The sequence below is a fragment of the Euwallacea similis genome, chromosome 29, assembly GCF_039881205.1.
Source record: "Euwallacea similis isolate ESF13 chromosome 29, ESF131.1, whole genome shotgun sequence".
NCBI classification, from domain to species: Eukaryota; Metazoa; Arthropoda; class Insecta; order Coleoptera; family Curculionidae; genus Euwallacea; species Euwallacea similis.
The window spans coordinates 2,358,646-2,384,896 of NC_089637.1; the positions used below are offsets into that span (position 1 = coordinate 2,358,646).

At 31.2% G+C, this 26,251-nt stretch overlaps 1 protein-coding gene across 1 annotated transcript in view; it reads left to right on the forward strand.

The window, feature by feature from the left end:
• Positions 1 to 12,509: 12,509 nt before the first annotated feature.
• The window catches only part of LOC136417616 (condensin complex subunit 2-like), a 38,871-nt gene continuing 25,129 nt past the window's right edge, over positions 12,510 to 26,251 (forward strand). The window contains exons 1-5 of the mRNA XM_066403389.1: positions 12,510 to 12,676; positions 13,290 to 13,466; positions 14,192 to 14,408; positions 20,887 to 21,133; positions 21,269 to 21,433. Coding sequence (XP_066259486.1) covers positions 12,554 to 12,676; positions 13,290 to 13,466; positions 14,192 to 14,408; positions 20,887 to 21,133; positions 21,269 to 21,433 — 929 coding nt within the window. The 5' untranslated portion in view covers positions 12,510 to 12,553. The remainder of the gene's footprint in view (positions 12,677 to 13,289; positions 13,467 to 14,191; positions 14,409 to 20,886; positions 21,134 to 21,268; positions 21,434 to 26,251) is intronic.

The following is a 26,251-nucleotide window of genomic DNA, read 5'->3' on the forward strand; positions in this document are numbered from 1 at the left end:
AGGTAAACCTACCTCATGCATACCAACAATTCTTCCCCTTTCAAAGGGAGTTAACTGCCGATAAACTGCATTTTGGCGTACACGAGGCATTTTGCACTACCACACATTTAATATAGTACTAACAATAATACCTTTATCGCTATCTGCCTGTAAAAAAATTTGCAAAAAGAACGATCGTCACAGATAAAAAAGTAAAGAAAAACTTCATATCGCATTAAAATACGAACTTGAAATTTTTATCATTTTTTTCTCTTTACAAGCCTAAAATCATACCAAAATTTCAAATACATACAATGCGTTCTTCTTGGTGTTGCGGTTTTTTTGAAAGTCAGTGTATTAAAGAGACACTCGATGTTAAACTTACTTATAAACAAGGTGAATATAAACATATCTTATCTGGTTATTGCCGACTCAGATTGGGAAGGCAGTTTAGATGACAGAAGAAGTACTACTGGATATACTATATTTAAATTATTTGAAACCAATGTAATTTATTGGAATACAAAAAGGCAAAATTCAGTAGCAACATCATCTACTAAGACCGAATACATGGTACTATTTGAAGCCGTGAGAGAAGCTCTGTGGCTAAAATCCTTTTCAATTTCTATTAAGCTAGATATTACAGAACCAATTATAATTTATGAGGACAATCTTAGTTGTATAAGTATAGCAAATAATCCAACAAGTCACAAAAGGTCTAAACATATACATAGATATTAAGTATCACTTTACTAGAGAACAAGTTGAAAGGAAGATAATAAAATTAATATATATTTCCACAGACAATCAAGTAGCAGATTTGTTGACAAAATCGTTGCCATCACCTAAATTCATGAAGCTAAGGGACTCCATGGGTGTTGAATAAACAGTCTAAGTGTCGATTATTTGAAATTTTTTTATGTTTTGCTGATATTTTTATAGTAACATAGTTATATAGTTGATACTGGCTATTTAAAGTCAATTAAATGATTTGATTAGGTTTTTCTGGGTTTCCCTAATCCTTAGCAACAAATGTTGGATCATTTTTGTATTCTTCCCAGGATTATGCGAGTTCGTAAGTTAGTGTGTCTTAAGTTTATTGGGATATAAATTTTGAGGGGGAGTGTTGGATAATGCTTTCTTTCATAAGGCAAAATTTATGGAAGTATCACTTTCATCAGACACATAAATTATTTTTCGATAGATATGTTTGGTCTAGTCCCTCCAGGATTATACAGGGTGGTCCAATTGCTATGGGCCACTATTGCTATCTTCTAAACCATGGACATTACAAGTTCGGTTAAATTAGACAAAAGTTGTCAAATTTGATGACAAGTTAAGATCTCGAGACACTGTTGCCAAAATTTGTTCGGTTTCGGAAATATTGGAAAAAAATAGAATTTTGCCAAAAACATTTTTTGTAAATAAACCGAAAACTAAGGGTTCTACAAAAAAGTTTTTCTCATAACATTTTATTGTTTTTTAAGGTTCTACACACTAATGATAAATTTTAATTTTTAATTTTTATTTTTTAAATTTAATTTTTAATTTTTAATTTTTTGTGATGAATTTTTCTAACGAAACGTCGGCAAATGTAAACATGTAATACATCAGTGAAATTAGGATAAAATATGCATTTAAAATAATAAAAGAAAAATCCAGGTCCGCATTTAAAAAATTGAAGTTAGTGTCGATACCTCAGAAACTACCTGCTATTTTTTAAAATTTATCATTAGAGTGTAGAATCTTAAAAAACAATAAAATGTTGAGAAAAACTTTTTTCTAAAACCCTTAGTTTTCGGTTTATTTACAAAAAATGTTTTTGGCAAAATTATATTTTTTTCCAATATTTCTGAAACTGAACAAATTTTGTCAACAGTGTCTCGAGATCTTAACTTGTCATCAAATTTGACAACTTTTGTCTAATTTAACCAAACTTGTAATGTCCATGGTTTAGAAGATAGCAATAGTGGCTCATAGCAATTGGACCACCCTGTATACATATATAAACACACAGGTTCAATGTATGGGTGTCTGGAGCGATGCTTGATAAATTCATTATTTTTCTATGTCTTGATATAATAAGACTCTCTTTTAAAATCTATCAGACCGCGCATATCAGAAAATAGAAAATCATTAGTAATTAGTGTGTTTTCTTTTTATCCTCATAACCCAATAGCTACATAAAAAAATCTGCCTTGAATTAATGAGAGATCTAATTTGGCCAAAAAATGTGACATGATAAAATTTTTAGGGTATTTTTCCCAGATTCAGCACCCTAAAATCTATAAAAATCAGTAAAAAAATCGGAGGTAATTTTTTGGTTGTGTACCTGTGTAATTTAGTGCAGTGCTCAGACTGGCCAAGACTTAAAAAGGAAACATTCCACCTAGCAGAATTAGACAAATAACATGATAACAAAAAAGACACAGAAGAAGTTAAGTTAAAGCCCCACATGCCTCAGATTTGCTCCTACATATTGGTAAATAATATAATGGATATATCCTTACCAAATGAACTTGTGGTCTGGGTTTGACTTGTTAAAGCAATTAGAATATTGTGTAAACTCATCTGCACAGGATCTTTTTATTTGTCAAAAAAAATTCAATGTGCAACTGGTAACAGACTTTCCTTCATACATACATTTCCGTGGATCATTTAGTTCTCAATGACACAAAACGAACTCCTAAAAAAGTTGTTACATGATTTCGACTATATAAGATTTTAAACCTTACATTATTCTGATGTTCACAAGCTTTGCCCAAATGAAAAGTTCCAGCTTTCAATGCAGGACCACATATACTGACTTCTTGGTCAATTCCTCATCTGTAGGCAACGTTGTTTCATCAGAAATGATCATTGTGGGATAATTTTTTTACACTTTAGAACAAACAAACAGTAAACTTCAAAAATTTTTCATAATTTATTTGAGGTTTGACTTCGAGTTGACTAACTGTCTGCTTGACATTTGACATTAGAGTGCTAGGAGTGTTAATATTGATGCCCCATCGAACTTCCAGGGACTCGGACATGTAAGAATGAAAATGAAATTTGTTGACCAATCGTTGGTTCTGTAGAATTTCCCATAGAATCAGAACTATACACAAAATGGAAAACTTTCATACAATAATAGATTTTCACAAACTTAGTTTTTTCGATACTGTGATTAACTTATATGTATATTAACGTAGCCGCTATTAACAGGTTACAAAAACGGTTTTCATCCGCCGAGGTGTTCCTCGACGATTACGATTAGATCAAGGGAAAATTGATCACGTGGTTTCAACAAAGCGATCAAAATACGGACTGAATCGATCATTTTTGTATTAATCCAAATAATTACTTCTTTCTCGGATAAACAGATGTACACTTATGATAATTAAAAAATTAGTAAAACATATTCTTGATTAAATTAGATATACATATTTCATTTGGAAAAATCTAGTATAAATGTGTAGCGTTATCACCTGACATCTGGAATCTCTCAGTTGTCGTCATACAACGTTAACTGAAGTAACGCCTTGCTAGTCTTGAATACTCATAACGTCGATCGAACTTTGCCAAGTTCGTTTTATCGAATAACCTCAACTGTCATTCAATTAGAAATTTCAAATTTAAATTTGTTTTGTTTAGTGTGACGTGTTTGTTCTGTTACAAAAACGTTAAATATATTGTAAATTGGTATTTATTCCTTACTCTGATTTGTATCAGAAAAATTAGGAAATCAGGTAAGCATTTAACGTTTATTGAGGTATTCTACGATGTTGTTGGGATGGAAAGCAAAGCTTTAAGTATGCTTATTGGTCTGAAGACCCCTCCACACAAGCTACAAAGGGTTCCTACATTGCCTCATATGTTTGCAGAAGTTCTGATTTATATAGATACGTATTTCCAAAATTAATAACAAGTCTCTGCATAGTAGAACCACATTTTAAATACAAGAAATATATTGGAACAAAATCAATGCTATGTTGCTCCATTAGTTGCTTTTATGTAGTCAAGTCTTTATATCTTTTATTTCTTCCTGAATTTCTTTAACTGACAACTAAAGTTTGAAGGGTAAATGTCCAGACAAAGATCCTTACCTTCGACTTGCATTCTTACAAGTTACTAAGTGACTTTACTAACTATCTAGTTAGGTTTTATCTTTTTTTAACATATTAAAGAATTGCCATGAAACTTCCCTAAAGTATGGGTTTCACTACTTACATATGTTCATTTATGGGAAATAATATTATTGTCCACATCCTACTTCATATGATGGCTCAGTTCTTTGTTCTAGAAGTGTCTCTAGAAATGGTGCAGATAGCGATTTTTAAGCTTAATTGAATTTGACATATACCCAGATATTACAGTTTGGGCTTACAATATAATGCTATATACTACTTAGACAAAGTGATAATTTTTTTCACTCTGTGCAGAGTGTGCAATATCTGTTTTGGAATAATAGTTTGAGTAATAATGGCCAAAAAATCAGACAAATATACAGGGTGACATTTTAAAAACTTGCAATGATTATATCTCAGGAATGAAAAAAGATTGAAAAAGTTCTCGAAACTATTTCTATCATTAATAGGGGGAACCGAAATTATGTACTTACTAACCAATTCGTGTCTACCCTCTAACCTCCAACCACCCCAATTTGGTAATTTTAAATGACAACTCCTCATTTGAAATGGCTTATTTTAAAGCTCTTTAAAAAATACTTTACAATTATATTAATTAACATCTCATTTGTTCAAGCAGTTATTGAATTATTATATTAAATAAATAAGGAATAGAATATAAATTTTCAGAATCATATTGAAGCACCTACTAATATTTAAAATAGTACTTCTATTGTTTACTTAGAGGTTTTGAAGAATTTAGAAAGTAAAATTAGTAAACTTTTTTTTATTTAAAATTCTGCTTTCAGACCTTAATTTATTTCACTTCATTTTTGTACTGAAATCAGTAAAAAAGATTTTGACTAATATTATTAAATAATCTTTGAAACTTTGAGCATCAGTATGATTAAAGCATTTATTCCATTTTATTTTTTCCACAATGGTGTACAATGTTGCTGAACATGTAGAAATGATACTCATTTATGGTTCTGAGAATCATTGTTTCCTCAGAGCAGTTGCTGCGATCAATGACAAATATAAGGGCAGAAATGTTAGCCGTAAGTACATTCAACAGCTAGCACTAAATTTCAAGAAATAGGTTCTGTTGTTAATAAGAAAAGGAATGAACCAACAGTTCTTAACAAAGCCGTTCTAGTGGAAGTTCTCAGTCAATTTGGGATGAACTCTATTTTAGCGATACATCAGGCAGCTACGGCAATGGGAATTTCACGCGAAACGATTAGGAGGGTATTAAAATTGAATAAGATTCATCCTTATAAAATGCAAATCGTTCAAGAACTTTGTGAGGGTGATTCAGGCAGGAGAATTGAATTTTGTGAAATAGTGACTCTGAGAATTGTTACTAAACCTTGACTTGTGAAAAACATTTGTTTTAGTGATGAATGTTCTTTTTATTTAAACGTGCATGTTAATAAGCAAAACTGTCATTATTGAAGTGAGCAGAACCCGCACATATTTAGAGATCATGCCTAGTACCTTGAAAAATTTAATGTTTTGGCTGGCACATTGAGGGATACTATTATTGGTCCGTCGTTTATAGAGGGAAACTAAATGGTACGGTTTATGCTGATATGGTTGAAAATGCCATTGAACTTTTAATTAAATTAAATAAAGAAAATATGTCTTTAAACGAGAATTTGCTACACTTTCAACGCGACCTCTTCATTATGTGGCTCCAGTTAGGCAATGGTTAGATGACTATTATTCAAATAAATGGATTCGTAGACGAGACGTTATAGTAGAGTGGCCACTAAGGTCTCCACACCTAACGCTACTGGATTTTTTTTTAAATATAATATAACGTTCCTCAGGAATTTAAAAACAGGCTTTATTATTGTCTGGAAAATAACGAAAACTATTTTGAACACTTAATTAAATAAAAGGTAAATGCAAACATTCTATTCCTTCTTTTTTAATAATTCCACTGCTTAAACAAATGTGATGTTAGTTAATACAATTGTAAAGCATTCTTAAAGGGCTTTAAAATAGGCTATTACAAATGTGGGGTTGCTATTTAAAATTACAAAGTTGTGATGGCTGGGGGTTAGAGGATAGACAGAGGTAGGTTAGTAAGCACATAATTTTGGTTCTCCCTTCTAATTGAAGAATGGAAATATTAAAAGTTCCAATTTCGAGCAAATCGTTATTTTCCTTTTAAAATGATCTATGTACCATCAGCAATATCCTGTGAAATGCGCTAACTGCCAACACCTCGGGATTCGTGTGAAATTTTATTTACAGAGAGCGTGAAGTGTAACTGTACGCGTTAATCTTACAGTGTTAAGTGTCATCTAGTGCTTTCATGGTGTTTTCTTTTCTTTGTTGATATTTATCGCGTTCAATCATGTTGATTTGTGCACGTTTTCAATATTTTATAACAAATGGAACAAGCAGAAAGATGCAAAAGTGGTACAGGTTCGTTTGTTTCCGAACAAAGACAAGCGAAAATAACAGAATAGGCTTATATTAATCGAAGTAAAAAAACTGTTCCAACCAAACAATAACCAAGTAATAAAGTAAAATTATTACATTCGATTTTGTAATTTATTGAATAAACTGTCATTTTTCATTTAAATTTCTTGTAAATATAAACTTCAATGCAAAGAGATCAGTCGTGAAACAAGGAAAACATTATTTAAGCATTATTATTCTTCTAACAAAACAACTCAAGGAACATATCTTTTAAAGCTTTTGCATGTTGGAAACATAAAAAGACACGGCGAATATAATGAATCTTGTGAGAGTAAACGACAAGTAATAATTTTCTACACTCTAACCAATGGAACAGGGGAAGTCATCAACGTTTGTAAGTTTACCTTTATGCATACTTTTGGACTTACAAGAAGATATATGGTTACGCTAATAAAAAAAAATAGGTGAAACTATCTTTGTCGAAAGAAGGAGACGTTCAGTACCAGAAAAATTCACTTCCGAGGATCATAGAATGGTTCAAGATCGTATAATTATAATACAATAGTATTCCACGTCACATTTCGCATTATCCCTGGCAAAAGACTAAAAAAGAGTATTTGAGTCCCGACTTAAACATCAGTCGCTTGCATAAAGCTTTTTTGGATAAATTTCCGACCAACGGAGTTATATAGAAATTTTATAGAAAAGTGTTTCTAATAGATTTCCCTAGTTTGTCATTCAGACATCTTCGTAGCGATACACGCAGGGTTTGTGACAAATTACATTGTGAGATTCAAGCTCGGAATGTTTTATATGAGCTAACTGAGTTGTTACAATTTGTGTATAAACTTGCCAGATGTAGGTATGTTTTACATGTGCTTATGGCACGAAGGATTAGCCGGAAGAGGGGGCAATGAAGTATTTTCATGCTTACTGCATTTTTTAAATAACTTTAATCCAAGCAGCAACAAGAATATTACCATATGGAGTGACAACTGCGCTTCGCAAAATAAAAATCGCATGATTGTTTTCATTTATGTATTCTTAGTTGCCATTGCGTTATACGAATCTATTGATTACAAATTTCTAGTTAGTGGACACACTTTTCTTCAATGCGATCTTGATTTTGCGTTGATAGAAAAACGAAAGAAACATTGCATACCCATAGTGCCTGAAGATTGGCGTTATATTATAGAGAGCAGTACACATACCGAAAAATTTCAAGCAGTCGGCATGCGAAGATTCTTTAATATTCAAAAGGCCGTCGATTCGGTTTTAAATTTTAAATCAGTTCAGATAAGCAAGACAATGCATATTTGAATAGATGCTAGATATCGAGAGTTTTTGTTTTATAAAAACAGTTATTCAAATATTGGTAACTTGAAAAAGATTCATATTTTGAAAAAAGGCGTATCCGTGGAAGATCTTAATAAAATAATACTTGAAAAACTGCCTTACAAAAGTCACATAGCCGCTAACAAAAAGAAACCCTTAGACGCTATGATTTCCTTTTTGGAACAGCAGAAGCATAAAGACTTCTACAAAAAATTAATAGTATAGCATTTAAGGAAGTGCTATTTTGGTACTTAGCACATAATGTTAACCTAGAGTATTTAGCATTTTTCCAAATTATATTTTTAAGTATTTTTCTAGTTTGCAAAGTTTAAGTTTTTAAGATGTTTACTTGATGTTACTTATTTAGAGTAAAGAAAATTATGCTTGTATTTTTTCTTAACATTATACAGGGTGATTCATTGGGAATGGGACATGACGAAACCTGAGATACGGGATACCAAAATATGACGATTGGACCCAATATTCTTTATATAAATGTTATGTGTTTCAGAATTACAGGTTTTAAAGGTTGAAATTTTATTTTAAAATTCCTTAATAACTTTTTGTGTTTTTGTAGTATCAATACAAAAATTTGTATACTAAAGTTTTGTAAGATGTCAAGTAAGAATTTTGATCTAATGTTTATGTAACTCCTATAGGGTGCTAGTTACGACTCACTGCTTCAATAAATTTGGTCATATTTTTGTATGAATGCAACTAAAATCAAATTCTATTTCACATAATGAAAGAACGTTTATTTTTACTCAAAAAAGATATTTTTATTTAATCCTGATATCTCTCTTCGTTTACGAGATTTTTACCCATAAGCTAGTCCGTGTTGTACCATTTCAAATAAAAAAGTATTCAGATCTTTGAGAAAAAGAATAGTAAAGTATATTGAGGTGGAAAGAGCTCATTTTGAACAGCTGCTTAAATAAGAATTATTTTTTATTTGTTTTTAATGCGGTAAAAGATTTATTTGAAAATTAATAAAATCAAGTTAATAAATGTCTTATTTATATTTTTAAATAAAGATATGGTATTTGACCTTTAGGTTTGGACTTCTCGCGGGCCATGGAAATTCATTTCTACGATCGATCCATCGATATGGAAAAATATTGTTGAAATATTGACGCACTTGCAGCCACCATCGTTTTTGAGGATTTGAAATGGTACGACACGAAATGGGTAAAAATCTCGTAAACGAAGAGAGATATCGGGATTAAACAAGAATACCTTTTTTGAGTCAAAATAAACGTTTTTTCATTATGTGAAATAGAATTTGATTTTAGTTGCATTTATGCAAAAATATGACTATACTGAAGCAGTGAGTCGTAACTAGCGCCCTCTAAGAGTTACATAAAAATTAGATCAAAATTCTTACTTGACATCTTACAAAATTTTAGTGTACAAATTTTTGTATTGATACTACAAAAACACAAAAAATTATTAAGGAATTTTAAAATAAAATTGGTAAAATATATATACAAATACAAATAAAAATGTATATACAGTATATTAAATTGAAACTTTTACGTCTTAAAAATTTCTAATACTTAATTCTTTTCTCTTAGTTGAAGACTTATTTAAATTTTTCTGTATATATTGCGTGAAGAATGATAAAGGACGATAGGTTTCTATTACAATTTCTTGTGATAAAATACTTGTTGGCAAAACATTAGTTTTTATAGTTTTTTTAACAGTCAAACAGCAACTTGTATTTCGTAGATTCCTAGCTAACAAATATATCTTGAATTCATTATGTAGCTCCAAATTTACTTTATTACAATCCAATGAAATTTTAATCAAGTTACAAATGTAATAATTAATACCCTTATAATAATTAAATGTCAGAGAGGCTAACAAATTTAGTAGCAACTTGAAACATCATACTGGGAAATCAGGAAAATGAAGTGGAGAAATCTTAAGAAGTATTTTTAATAGGTAAGATGTACATTAGATTCTAAATAAAATTACAAAAAATGCAAAATTGTCTACTCCTAAATTGGCAAAATTCATGGAAATTGAGTCCAAGAAAAAAGCTCATCCCCAAACAATTGAAAATTTATTGCATAAAAACAACTTTCATGGTAAAGCAACAGAAAAAAGCCATACATAAGCAAGGCAAACTAAATTAAATGTTTTCGATTTGCACAAAAACACAGAAACAAAGGTGTTTCATTTTGGAACAAGGTGATATGCACGGACGAAAGCAAATTCAACATTTTTGGTTCTGATAGAGTAACTAGGATTTGGAGAAAATCCAATGAAACATTAAAACCCAGAAATTTGCAAACAACTGTAAAACACTGTGGCAGCTGCTTAATGGTATGGGGTTGCATGTTCGCCAAAGGCACTGGCGACCTGTATTTTATTGATTATGAATCAAAATGTTTACCTTGACACCTTAAAACAAAATCTTAAGCAAAGTGCTGAGAAATTAGAAATATAGGATCGTTTTACTTTTAGCCAAGATAATGATCCCAAACATAAGATCCCTAAAATTAAACAGTTACATAACTGCCTGAAAGTTATGGAAACACCTCCACAAAGTCCTGACCCCAATGTGATTAAGCATTTATGGTAACACTTAAAAGTTGCTATTAGGAATCGTAAAATTTCTAACATTATCCAATTCAAACTGGCTCTTTTGGAAAAGTGAGCAAAAATTACATCTGGATTTTATCAAAAGTTGGTTGAATCTATACCACGCCGTTTAGAAGATGTAATTTGTAATAAGGGATTGTCAACCAAATACTAATTCAAATTTGTTGAAATTTCTGTTTTTGTTTTATATTAATGTGTGAGTTTGCCTACCAAAAATAAAGATATTTAATTTTTTTTTCATAAAATAACGACTGTCTCTTAAAAAACAGGTGAAGTTGTACTGTAGTTATTTATGAACGGATTTTGACGAACTAAAAAACAAATAAAATTATTTTGTTCAGGCTACTAAATAACGTTAAAGTCAATTTTTTTAAACTGAACTTCTGCTTTAAGAATCTACTTCAGGATTTTAAATAGAACTCCTTATTTCTTTTACATTATTTAATTTTGAATTTCATGATGTATGGCAAGTTAAAATTAAAACAATTTTTAACTGAAAAAAAATTAAAAATTTGAACAATATGAATTATACAGACAGTCATTGGGCTATCTGTGTTATCCTGTGGTCATCTGCATTTTATCTTATCTTATTCCATTGTATTATCTTGTGCAAAGATGCCTAGCGCCATAGACAAGTGGCGTTCATTTTTTGCACAACAGCAAAAAGGAACAATATAAAATCGCCGAATGGTTCTTCGGTCCTTCCTCCAGTGAATTTTTGGCTATGGGGCTACGTTAATGATAAAGTTAATGTTACCCAGAAAGAAAAAATTGATATTTTAAGACAAAGAATTATAAATGCTTCCCAGGAAATTGCATCAAATGCTATCATAAATACTATGTATTATGTAATCAGAAAATATCAATTATCGTATCTGTACATGCTGCTAGTCAATTTGAGCAATATCTATAATATTATGTAGAAATAATATTTTATGAAAATTACAAAGAAAGACGTTGTTACATACAGAAGAAAAATCCTACTTGTAATATTTAAGACAATGTATTAGTACTCAAAAAAATAAGATTTTTGAATTTTTTTTAGATAAAAATTGTTTTAATGTTAACTTGTCATACATCACTAACTAAATTTAGAAAAATACTTGGTATCAAAAAGTGTAAAAAAAATATAGTGTTCTATTTTAAATTCTGAAGTTGACTCCTGAACCAGAAGAAGTTGAGTTTAGAAAAATCAACTTTGACGTTATTTAGTAGTCTCAACAATATAATTTTATTCGATTTTTAGTTAATCAAAATCCGTTCATAAATAACTGAGTTATAACTTCACTTGTTTTTTATGAGACAGCCTGCATATTCCCACGCATTTTTCCATTTAAAAACTTTTCCATTCTTGGCCGTTGTTCCCGAAATATACACAGAAAAATTAAAAATTAAAAAATTATTTAACTAATAAAAAACAATTAGGCACATTAGAAAATTTTAATGTGTACAAGATTCAATTTGATACGCTGAATTGTGCCAATACCAAATGGTTTGCAATGATCGCATAGAAATTATGATAAAAAACATTGCAATTTCCACAGTTGTAACTTCCAAACCATTAAAGTTAGAGCGGAATATACTCTATATCCTTAATCTTAATTTTATTTTCAAGATCTGTCTAATGACCTATTCTTAATGTGACATGTTTGCAGAAGATTTTTCAATTTTTTGGCTTTTTCAAACTCTATATTTAGATTGTCTTGGAAAAAATGAGAAATCTGTTTCGACCTAATTTTGATCACTTGAAAGATAGAGGAGTGAAAAATACAAAAGGGTCTTATTTCCGATTTCAAATACCACTACTTAAAAAATAGATAAATATTGAAGTAGGGTTTAGTATATGTATATTACACGAAATATTCCTAGAATCTCGAACCCGATGCAAAAATTCAATAATAAACAGGTTCAACAATTTAAAATATCAAAGTTGACGTCTGCTTCTAGTATAACCAGAATTGCCGCCATCTGAACAATATTTGATTCATATAGTTCCCGTTTCCCGCAGGACCATATTATATTGTATCTCATTATTATATTGATTGCAGCAATTTGCCAACCGATTCTAAAATTAAGAAAGAAAAAATCTGGCAATGGAGACATCCAGTCCAATGGTTCCATTGAAGTTAAAGACTAAGAGAAACAATCTTATTTCTGAAATGACTTTAATCACTCCATTAAGGCGAGGACATGCCCAAAGGAATGTTTTAGATGAGGTGAGTGAGTTTTACTAAGTTTCTAAAGTTCATTTTGGATTTTTACCTACATACCAGCTGCTGTCAAAATAGATGTTAGCAGAAAATTAAGATGTCCTGGAAACATGATATTGCTAGGTATTTAGGGTGTAAGTGTTAGTTCTGTACTAGGTTTTAAGACATGCGCGAACATAAGAGTTTGCAGAAAGAGTAAAGTGAATCATGCATCTTATATGAATGCCTTAAACACTTGTTTTTATCAATAATGTTCTACACTAAATTTTCGACAACAATTGACTTTAACATTAATTACTTCATTTTTAAAAACTTTTTTCAATTTTGACTTTGAAATTCACATTGACACCGCACAAGAAATGCTTTTCTAATGATGCTGCGGAAAATCTAACAATATGGGAGAGGCCTGAGAGCTAGTTGTCATTTTGTCGCTCTTTTTTAAGCAAAAGCAGATGAAATGATTTAATTGGTGTACGACTGTTATTATTGATTAGATTTAAAATTTTCTCAAAATTTGATTAATTGTTAGTCTAATGAGGCAAATACTCAAAAATAAAATTGGATAATCCAGTCCATTGTCATATGTGACTAAAAGTTTAGTAACATATTTGATTCCTAGTCAAATGATGATGTGGAGCGTGCAGAAAGAAGACGATCAGTGGCCATCCGAAAGTCAATACAAGCATTACCACCCCCTGAACCCAGTTCGTCAGTTATGAATGATTCTATCATAGCTTTGAGCGAAGAAGAATTAAAAACACAGTTACAAACATTCTACCGATTACATACGGAAAACGTAAGTAGATATAATGTATCAAAAAAAAAACATTGTAAATAGTTTATAGTTTATAAGGGTGTTCCGAGTTGCAATAATGAAATGGTTTTGCTTCATTCCATAAATAAAATAGTGAAATCATAATCATAATCTGATCATGAGTTATTCTAAATTAAGCGATCACCAATACTAATTTTTTTATTATTGAAAACAGAATATGAATTAAATTAGCAAACTTGTAATATTTTTTAGCTGTTTAAAATGTTAACAACAGGTAAGCAATTTAACATCGCGTTATTGACTCATTTCAGAATATGCTGTTTCTTTACATAGGACGCCATAGATAGGTATTTCTGCCCAGATCGATAGCAAATCACTTTCTCAACGGAAATTTTCTTATCATCATTGTGTTAAACTTGATGTAACGAACTAATAAGGATATTTTATTTTTTAGTTTAATAGGTTTTTATTTGAAACTATATGATGACTAATATCGAAGTTAGTATATTTTTAAATATGAATAAAATAAACTAAAAAATAAGCACCCATCTCAAAATTGTGTGGTATCCAGTACTTAACGTTTTTCCAATTTGTTAGTATTTATATTATTAAATATTTTTTTAGAAAAGAAGTGAACAGGCTTAATTTTCACTGTGGAAAATTTAATTCAAAAGATCAATGGCAAAAAATGCAATAACAAAGATAGGCACATGTTAAAAAAATAAGTTGATGATGATCTTTTTTAGAAAATAAATGTTAAAAACGCCTGGAGTTTACGCGTCATCGATGTGTTAAAACAGATAATAACCAAAAACCAACCGGACGTATTGAAAGTAGCAGGGAATTCTTTAGAAATAGCAGCAAGAGTTTATGGTTTACGCGTTGACGATTTATATTCTGAAGGTCTGAAACTAGCAGGAAATTTAGCCAGAAATTTTGCAAGACCTCAAGATGTCGAAGACGGTAAGTTTGTAGCGAGAATTTTTCATAAAAAAAGGTATTTACGTGAAAATTTTCCCTATTATACCAAATTTTAGTTACCAATATTTGCTACTGATTAGTTAATTTAAAAAATAATTAAATATCATTTACCACACCGATTCCATTATACTCATTCATTTACATGTAAATACAGTAGACACTCGATACCGTGAACAAAATAAAACAACGCACGTTCACGTTAGCGATTTATTTATGTAATCGGAGGTTAATCTAAATAGAGTGGAAAACAGATTATTGGGTGACAAAAAAGTCTGAAATTTTAGTTTGCTTCTTAAAATTTGTAATTTTTTGCACAAAGGCTGTTTCTCTTAGTCTTTTTAAAACTATGAGGTCTGTGAAGTCCACACCACCATATTCTGCCCACTGGATTGCAGTATTTAATGCAGTTGTAGCGCTGTCCAGTGACACTTTATTTGACATTTCTTGAAAATTCTCGACTACATGAACTTCACATTCTTTGTCAGCATCATTCCATTCCAATACATCAGTTTCCTTGAATGTGGCCTACAAATATACATAAATTACATATGTAATAACAGATTTAAATTGTAAAGATAAATCCCTTACTTGTGGTGCTAGTGGGTTTAGAAGATCACAGGATTTGGAGATTAAGCCTGCCTTATCATCGTCCCATCGACGTTTTAAAACAGAAAGAGGTAATTCATCATCGTCATCCTTGGACATTTCAGTGTTCTCTAAAATATTTCTCCAACATTTTGCAATAATTTGTGAATCGAGTCGATTCCATGCAGCCGTTAAGTTGACAACAGCTTCCTTAATAGTCAAGTTTTTCAATGTATCAGTTATGTTTGAATTACTTGCTATAACATCGGCAAGAAGGCTATTCCTGTAATATAATTTTGTAAGCCTAATAACATTTTGATTCATAGGTTGGATAAGCGGCGTAACGTTAGGTGGAAGAAGCATTGTTATTATCTGTCCATCTTCGCTCTTTAATTCTTCTTCGTTTGAATGAGATGGCGCGTTATCTAGCAGAAGTAAGGCTTTTATCGGGAGCCCTTTATTTGACAAAAAACGTGTAACCTGTAAAGAAATACGTAAATTTATGCTACGATTTCAAGAAAAATACACAACAAAATTTACCTGAGGTACAAAGGAATGATGGAACCATTTTTTAAAAATCCACACACAGCAGTCATCCACGCTGTCTTGGAGTGTTCATAATCAAGAGGGCAAGTAAAGTTTTTAAATGACCTTGGATTGGCAGCCTTACCGATAACTAATGGTTTTACTTTATGTCTTCCAGTAGCATTTGTGCAAACTGTTGTTATTCGTTGTTATTCATTGTTTTTCAGTCTTTCAATGTTTTGTCCGGTAGAAGTTTCCAGTATAAGCCCGTTTCGTCAGCATTATAAAGTTGATCTAATGTAATTCCAAGTTTCTACATTTTATTTTTTAACTGCTTTTTAAAAGGGTCAATAAGTTCCGCTTGGGAAGAAAGTTTTTCCCCGGAAATTTTTAAAAATCGAATTCCAAATCTTTTTTTAAACCTCTGTAGCCATCCCTCACTAGCCGTAAATTCCTTATCAGTTTCCTTTATTTCAGAATGTATGGATTTGGCTTTTTGCTTTATCATTTCTCCGCTTACAACTAAATTTTTATTTCGTTGATTTAGAAACCATTTGTATAGCTGTTTTTCCATTTGTGGTAATCCAGACCCTTTAAGTGTTTTTCTTTTACTTGATCCAACATATGTATGTGTTATTACTCTTAAAATGGTTTCTTTTCTTTGCTTTATTTTGCAAATCGTAGATTTAGCTATATTGTATTTTCTGGATAAATTTGAAACACTTGCACCTTTACTTAGCTCCTGAATTACAAGAGATTTTTCATAGAGAGTTAAACACTTTGGTTTTTTCAGCGACATTACATATAACAACACGTATTCACTAAACCTTTCGACAACCGTTCAAAAGCAACAGGCAAATGTTGCAATGCAAAAAATGAAACAATAGGGGATTGTCAGTAAACTACAAAGTAAAACTGGGAAAATACCGGGCACGACCTGGGGTCGAGCAACCCCGTATTGAGCACGACTGCCAGGGAATCCCCAGAAGTAGTTCCCCCGGTAACGGAAATCATTTGTTCACGTTATACGGTGGTTAATGTGATAGAAAGATGATTCACGTTATCCGGAGGTTTACGTTATCCGATGTTCATAGTATCGAGTGTTTACTGTATTTACAATTCACATTAATATATTGGGCATTAATAAATACAAGATTAATTAACAGGTTTTCTAGTAGATGAGGAATAATAATGCTAACACATTTACAGAATGATCACCGATCACATTATTGATACTTATTACGTACTTAAATTTCATGCGTGCTAATATCACTGTATGACGCCACAAACAATTTCCTTACATTGTAGATTACCTGTCATTGATCCTTTTCATCAGGATATTGGTGATGGAAACTGCAAGGCTGTAACAGATTTTGTTCGTTAGCGTTTATATGGGTGTTTGAGAACTTAAGCTTCTCTTGAAAAATCACCACGAACTGCGTAAATTCCTTGCTTGTTACTATTTCCCCGTTAATCTCTACCATACATGTAACGAACCATATAGGCTTCCCTACATTTGTAGTACCTTACAGATACCCTCGTGTATGGATAGCACTTACAGTGGCGGACAAAAGTTTAGAAACTTAAAAAATTTTTAATTATTTGAAAAAAGTTGCAAGTTATTGATTGTGATACCTTTGATATATAATGGTAACCTTTCAGAAGATTGATTGTTTGATATACTTAATTATTAAATTTAATATACAGGGTTATTCACGCTATACGGCGCGGAATATTGTGGCTAAAATACGATGCCTTCAAAAGTTTTCACTTTTGGGCTATATGGGGATCTATTATGGCTAGTTTTTAAAATTATTTTCATATTATAAAGGGGGTCCCAAAAGCCCTAAAAGTATCAAAGTTGTGTTTTTTTAAATGGAACCCTCTGTATATTATTGCATTTTTGGGTTCTCTGATCAAAATAAGTGTCTGTTTTAATAAGGTTTACTATACCTAAAACTTAAGGTTTTTTAAATAATTTGAATTTTATCAAAATTTGACCTAATTTTCATGTTTTAAACATTTAAGAAGTATTTAAGTTATGCAAGTGTATTTACAGTGTAGTGTAACAATAGATCATATTTTATATCCCAATTATGATAAACTTGCCATTTTATACAGGATGTGCAAAAATTAAAACTAATCAAATAAGAACTTTAAGTGACTATAACTTGATTAATTTAAATACAAAGCTATATTTTTAAACTTACCAGGATATGTAATTTTTAATTACCTATTGAATGGTATTAGGGTGTTCATAACTAAGTCTTCGCGTTTTTACAGAATACGCTAAATAATTGTTCTTTGCGCCGTTTGGTGTTATTTAGTTCAAAGTTCTAAATCTCATATCTATCATCTCATATCTAAATCACATATCAACTATAACATAAAACAGAAAAAAATATTTATAATAGATGTTCGAAATGTCTACCGTCCATTTCTAGGCACTTAAAAATTCTTTTTTTAAAACCACTACTAACTCTGGAAAGCATTTGCGGAGTAACAGTTTCAAACGCGTCTCTTATACGTGTTTTCATATCCTGTGAAGTTGTCGGAGGCGTATTGTAGACAATTCCTTTTATGTATCCCCACAAAAAGAAATCTAGTGGAGTTAAGTCCGGGGATCTGGGGGGCCAATTTTGAAATCCATTTCTTCCAATCCACCTTTTTTTAAAGTTGGCATTTAAAAATTGCCGAACCTCGCGATGATAATGAGGCGGAGCTCCATCCAATTGAAGCCACATGGTGGTTCTAATAGTTAAAGGGACTTTTTCTAATAATACTGGAAATTGGTGTAAAAGGAAATTTAGAAACATCACACCATTTAAAGGTCCTTCAAAAAAATACGGTTCAATTAAATATGGACCCAGTATAAAAACTGACAGATTAAATAAATTATCTGACATTTTGAAATATCATAGGCAACTAGATATTATACATTGGAATTTTGAACTAAATAACACCAAATGGCACAAAGAACAATTATTTAGCGTATTCTATAAAAACGCGAAGACTTAGCTACGAACACCCTAATACCATTCGATAGGTAATTAAAAATTATATATCCTGGTAAGTTAAAAAATATAGCGTTGTATTTAAATTAATAAAGTTATAGCCACTTAAAGTTCTTATTTGATTAGTTTTAATTTTTGCACATCCTGTATAAAATGGCAAGTTTATCATGATTGGAATATAAAATATGATCTATTGTTACACTACACTGTAAATTACACTTGCATAACTTAAATACTTCTTAAATGTTTAAAACATGAAAATTAGGTCAAATTTTGATAAAATTCAAATTATTTAAAAAACCTTAAGTTTTAGGTATAATAAACCTTATTAAAACAGACACTTATTTTGATCGGAGAACCCAAAAATGCAATAATATACAGAGGGTTCCATTTAAAAAAACACAACTTTGATACTTTTAGGGCTTTTGGGACACCCTGTATAATATGAAAATAATTTTAAAAAGTAGCCATAATATTAGATCCCCCCATAATAGATAGCCCAATAGTGAAAACTTTTGAAAGCCTCGTATTTTAGCCGCAATATTCCGCGCCGTATAGCGTGAATAACCCTGTGTAAAGAAATAGTTAGAAGAATAGTTTATTTTTGGAACGGACAAAAGTTTAGAAATTTCTATTTACAAAAGAATTCTGTTACGAAAAAAAGTAAAAATTAATATTTGTTCCATATCCTTTTGCATTAATTACTGCTTGACATCTTCTGGGTATCGAATCTATAAGTTTTGCACACATTTCTTCAGGAATGTTTTTCCACTCGTCCATTAAGGTATCAAGAAGTTCAGCTCTATTTCGAATATTTTTCAATTGAATACGACGATCTAGTATTTCCCACAAGTGCTCAAAAGGATTTAAATATGGTGATTGTGACGGCCAGTCAATTAAATCCACCTTTTTTGTTGATAACCAATTTTTGACAAGCTTCGAAGTATGCTTGGAGTCATTATCTTATTGGAATCTCCAACGAAGAGGTATTTCATATTCCGCAAAAGGCGATATTTGATTCTCCAAGATGTCCCAATATTGGAATTTGTCCATTCTTCCTTTGACCTCAACAACTGGTCCAGTACCAGACCAACTAAAACACCCCCAGACCATAACACTGCCACCTCCGTGTTTCACCGTTGGTACTTGGTACTTTACGTCGTATCTTTTGTTTTTTAGTCGTCTTACATAGTGTCTCCCATCTAATCCAAATATTTTAAATTGGTTCTCATCACTTCAAAGGACAGTGCACCAATTTTCACAAGTCCACTTCACGTGGTCCCAAGCAAAACGAAGACGGGTCTTGATATTTTTCTTTGATAGAAGGAGTTTTTTAACAGCAACCCTTCCGAATAAACCAATAGTCGACGTCTTACAGTCCTTTCACTCAACTGGATATGAAATTGTTCCGAAATTTCTTGGTTAATTTGTTGAACGGTCTTACGTGGATCTTTTTGTGAGATTTTTTTTATGACTTTATCAACTGCAGCGAAAATTTTTCGTGGTTGTCCTGTACTTTTCGCTGTTACAAGACTTTTATTACCACTGCGATAAGCAGATATAATCTTTGAGATGACACTTTTGCAAATTTTGAGACTTTTTAAAATATGAACTTGTTTTTCACCACTTTCACATAATTGGACAATTTTTTGTTTCAAATTCCGAAATATACATTTAGCCTTACCCATATTTATAGTATGATAATAATTCTCTCACAACTTGTGCAAAATTTTGCAATAACTGAAGATAAACAAAAAGTTTGTAAACTTTTGTCCGAGCAAAAAATTGTTTTTGCCTATTAAAAAAATTAAGGAATGTATGTACAATAAACAAATAGATAGGAGATTTCTGTTTGTCATAAACAACAATTTTATGCATACGAAAGATCCCTGAAAAGACATACTCCAATGAACTACAAAAAATAAAAATGTCTAAACTTTTGTCCGCTACTGTATTTCGATGATCAGATGTAGGTTTCTCTTCACGTCTTCAATTTGGTTGACCTTTGTAAGATGCACCAAAGATTTAACTGTATATATCTTGCGCGTTTGAGTCGTTGGCAGCTTCTTAGGTTCTGCAAATATAATACAATGACCTCAGGTGCGACTATCTCGTCAATATGGAGCCGTATAGATGGATGTTAAGACGGGATCTTCGTCCCGGAGCTGATTATGACTGTTATGCTGCCGGACTGGAAATTCTTCAAACAGTTGGCCCTGCCAAACTGAGAGAGGAGACCTCAGATCCTCCCATATTATTTTATTTCGTGCTTTGAATACGAGTACATGTTAAAACGACTTGTTAATCCGTTTCTACATTGTGTTTATTATTTGAAGAAAATGCTGAAGGTCTTAACGCATCTGAACCTGAAGCTCAAAAGAAAAAACAACGGAAAAAACGCGCCTTGGTAATGGGGTCTAAAAAGTTCACTGTCAACGATGATCCAAAAGTATTTCTGTGTCAAGTAGCCAGACTGGAATCGGCAATTTTTTCTGCGAGAGAAGATCCAAGCTTGAGTGTTACTGGAAACTTGTTTACAAACAAAGTTCCCATGGATCCTATAGGTTATAAATTTATGTTTGTGTGAGTATGACTACTACAGTGCATGCACTTTTATTTTTTCTGTTCTATGTTTATTGTACCTATATTTGTGTTTTACGTTATCTTTTTTCTGAGCTGAGATATTACAGGGAAATAAATGTATTGATATTTTTATAGGAGCAAAGAACCAGGATGGAGATGGGAAGTTGGGAGCGATTTGCCAGTAAGTTCGGGTGATAGTGAAAAATTTCCAGTCGACATAAGACCTGTTAACCAATACCACTTATGTGCACCATTCACGGATTTCAGACTTGATTTGTGGGACCCAGAGGAAAATAATGAGTAATTTACATTTATTCAAATTTAGGTCTTGGTTGATGGTATTTAAATTTGCTTTGTTACCATTCATGGTGTTCGCTGTTAATTTAGAGAATTTTATCTTCTTGCATTTTTCTAAAGAACGGTCGAATCATTCTTTTATCGATTTGGTTTAATGTCAGATCGATTTCTATTTTCCACTGATTTGGCTAAAGTGTCCGCTGAATCGCTCACAATAAATGAAAAAAAAAATTACATGTAAAATAAAATATTTATTTATGATAAATCTTTCAAAATTGATATAGGAAAGTGCCAAACACTTTTCGTGATGATAAATAATTTGCAAACTATTGTCCCCTAACTATGACAAAATGGGAAACTTTATACATTATATCGTCGGCGTTCAAATAAAAGTCATTAAGTCCATTTTTATCATTTTTTAGTTAATAACACCAAATATTTTTAAAAATGAGCATTTTTTAACTGGTAAAACTCATTTAGTCCATATAAGCATGTATAGCTATTTTATTGGCACGAGAAAATCATTAAGTTACATAAGAACCTTTTTATGTCAGGCAAAAGTCACTAAATTGACTTAGTGATTTTGTTTGATCTGTGACAAATGATAAACGTATACGTCAGTTGGACTTAGTGATTTATTTGACATTTCATTTTAAGATTAGATTCATTATTTCGGTGGTATTTATAGTTTGCGTGCGCATCAATAAAACATATTCCTGAATTTGAATTATAGTTATATAAAACGAGCTTAAAAATGCAAGATGGTAGGGGCAAGCGTCTTTTAGAATTTGTTTAAAATGCGAATCACAACAAAAAAACCTAAAATAATTGTGCCATCAGTTGTAACGTTGAATAGCCAATATTTGGGAGAAGAAAAAACTTTAAAAAAATTAAAATGTAGTGATGACGATAAAAATTTCGATCCAAACGATGAAGACAGTTCTAATAATAGTAAGAAAATTGAAGGTAAATAAATTTTGTTGTAAACAACAATTCTAAAGCTTTGTATTGTATTTTAGAGTCAATGCCTAGATAGGTCTCTAAATCGTAAGGAAAAAAGTTGTTGGAATAAAGCAGATAAAAAAATGGGTTCGCAACATTATAAAAAAATCTAGAAATCTAGGTCAACCCGTATATTATGAAAAAAGGACCAAAGGCAGCTAAATTTCCGCAATCTGTCGGTTGTAATAAATGTAGATTTAGCTGTTCTAAAAAATTTAGTGAAGAAGAGAGGTTTCAGTTATGTTCTAGTTATTGACAATTAGAACTATATTCACGAAAAGGGATTTTATTCGACAAAATATTAAAAGTAAAACTCCATAAAGACAAAGGTTTCGAAGAGACTGCCAAAGCATGGAATAATTGCAAAGGGTTTTATTTTTTGAAAAATGATATTCTAACGAAAATTTGCCAAAAGTTTTTTTTAAAGACTCTCTATAAGTAATGGACCACTGAATAAAGCGTTTGAAAATAAAAGTGAATCCTCAGGATTGTATGATGGAAATGACAGGCGCGGTAGGCATGATACTTCTAACAAAATCACTCAAGAAGAAAAAAATTATAAATCACATTGGAAGTTTCCCTTTGACTAAATCACTATTGCAGAAAATCTGAGAGAAAGTATTTAGATGCAACATTGTTCATAATCAAATTGTACACTCTCTATAAAGGATTTTGTGAAGAAAATGGTCATATTTCCAAAAGTTTGACAACATACAAACAAACAATAAAAAAATACAAAAAAACAAAATTGCAATGAATATAATTATACATTTTTCAAACCACGCAAAGATCAGTGTGCGCTTTATATGAAGTACCAATCAGCCAAAGCAGAGCAAAAGATCTTTTGATTCAATCTACAGTGAACACAAAAAACAGGAAGCTGATGCAAACGAGTCAAAAAAATCAGATAAAAAGGGCATGTAAAAAGCCCAATTTTGGCACAGCGATGTTTGATTTTCAAGTGTCCTTTAAATACCAAGCAGTGATGTATAGAGTAGAAAATTGTGCGCTCATAATTTAACTCTTTATGAAGGAGCTCCATCTAACAATGCATACTATTACACATGGACTAAAGGTAATGGAGTACGAGGAAGTTTAGAAATTGCAACGTGCCTTTACAAATACCTTAACATCCTACTTAATCATATTACGGGAGTATCATTTTTTTCTGATACTTGTGGTGTGTAAAATAGAAATCAGAATGTCTCTGCTATAGTTTACTATTTTGTTCACTACGGAAATACCGTAGTTACTACCGTTAAACAAAAATGTTTGGAACCTGGGCACTAAATAATGAATTGTGATAGTATGCATAATTCCATTGAAAAGGAAAAGAAGAATGTGGTCGTTTGTACATTAAATGACTGGATAAATATTTTTAAAATGGCTCGATCCAAAAGGGAGAAGAAAAAAAAATGACCCGTATCATGTTCAAGAACTGAAGTATAAAAACTATCTTGATTTTAAGAGCCTATCGCAATCGATTTTAAAATTGTCAATATCAATGGCGAAAAAGTAAAATGGCTACAGGTAAAATGTTTCCGAATTGAACAAACTAACCCTGGATTAGTTAAATACAAATACAGTCATACAGGGAATTATCTCTTTATGAATATTAGTGAGAAAGGCAGGCATTCAACATCATCTGTTTCGCTAAATAAAGCATATACCGCAATGTTGCCAATTTCTATCCAGAAATATAACGATCTAAAGAAGCTGTGCACTAATGGAGTAATTCCTGTAGAATTTAACAATTGGTATCTATTGCTACTACCATCGAAAGTTTGTGAGAATAGAAATGCCGAACCCAGCATAGAAAGTGAAAGCGAACAAGATTAGTTTCTTTTTTCGTTTAATACTATTTCAATGTTTTTAATAATCAATAGTGATAGGTTAAATGTATTTTTTTACATACAAAATTAATTTTGATATAATACATTTTTTCACTATACTGGCCCTAACAACTATACAGGGTGATTCACGTAACTGTTTCATTAGAAATTTTTGTACTTGTAACTAATCTAAATTTTTCATATTTGGGGGTTAAACTAATATACAGTGTGTCCGGGTTAAGGATTTAACACTTTCGTAAAACCTTTATTTCTTAATCGATTTTGACGTTTTTTTTTTTTGTTAATTAGATATTCAAAATGCGCATTCGTCTAGTGGATACGATCCCTCTTTATCCATAATCATAACCAATTACGTGCATTTTTATGGGATCAAATTTCGGAAAATACTATTAGGGCTTTTTTGGGATAAAAACGAAAACAGATTCTTAATTAGAATGACCTAAAACTTACCTGTTCCGATTTTCATTTTTCTACTGTACAGGATTTTCGAGAAAATCAATAAAACATGTTTTTTACGTAAACAAATTTTAAAATTGGCAAAAAAATTTATTTTAACAATAATTAACTAAATTTTGATATTTTCAATCAACCCCCCAAATTCTCGTATACATTTTTCAATACGTCAACGATTATTTCTCAGTACTTTACTTAGTTGTTGTGGAGTTATGCTCTGACAAGCTTCTCTACTAGTAATACGAGCACAAAACGTAAGATTTTTTTTATTCCAGAATACAAGTTGTTGAAGAACATTGCAATTTTGTTCTTTCAATTATGCCAAAGTGTTTTAAACATTAGACAGATATTTTTAATTCATTACTTTGCTTCCTTTTTCCTTTGCTACCTGCAATGTATGCGGTATCCACAAGTTAAGTGTGCTGTGAAAACGAACAATATATTGCTATGGTTACGTTAGTACTGTTACTGTTAGGTACTAACTATTGGTTTGCTGTTCGTAACATAATCAATTTCACAGAAGTAAAAAGTTCGAAAAATGTCTTATTCGCTGCAAGAAAAAGTAGAAATAATAAGATTAGTTGGTGATGGGACGCGTACTTTTCGTGAAACAGCAAATGAATTTAATCGACGACATCCAGAACGCAATATTAGTCATGTAACAGTCGCAAATATCAACAGACGTTTTGATCGTTATGGGACAATTGTAAAACTACCGGACCAGCAACGTAATCGCGAGCCTCAAGCAAACCAAATAATTTTATATTACTTTAATACCAATCCGCATTCAAGTCTGAGGGATGCTAGCAGAAATTTAAACATTTCTAAGAACATGGCTGCTTCCTGTAAAATGCGTTAATGTAATTATCAATTCAATAAGTTCGCTCAGCAGTTTAGAATCGTGAACTTTAATAATACTTATTCCAATAGTGATATTTTAAATTTATTCTTTACTCATGGAGAGTGTAACAAAGTTTTGGAAAGAACTTGCCGTACATTCAACGAAAGATATCCGCATCTTCCGAAAATCACAAAGAACGAATTTAGGATATTAGAATCAAATTTTTTAAAATGTTCTTTTCAAGGCCAAGTAAGATACTTAGAATTATTATTGCACAATGTTAAAATATCGCAAATTAGAGCAAAAGCGTTAATTTTAGGTATAGGAATGCTTAATAATAATCGATTGAGAATTAAATTTAGATTCTAGACATATAAAAATATAGTGAGTGTTCCATTTGAAATAAGCGATTTTTTTGCTATCAAAGTTCTTTAAATATGACGTGGTTTTTTGAACACTCTGTATGATATTTATAAAAACTTTTCACATTAACCTAATCTACCATATCTAGTTAACATGTCAGCAAATTTTCGTAAAGCCAGCTTCAATAATAGCTGAGAATTTTAAATTTTGTGGAAATGACGTTTTAGAAAGATTTGTCTTTTAAATCAAAATATCTTTAAAACGGTTAGGTTTAGGTATAGAAATACCTAATAAGAATTTAATTAGCTT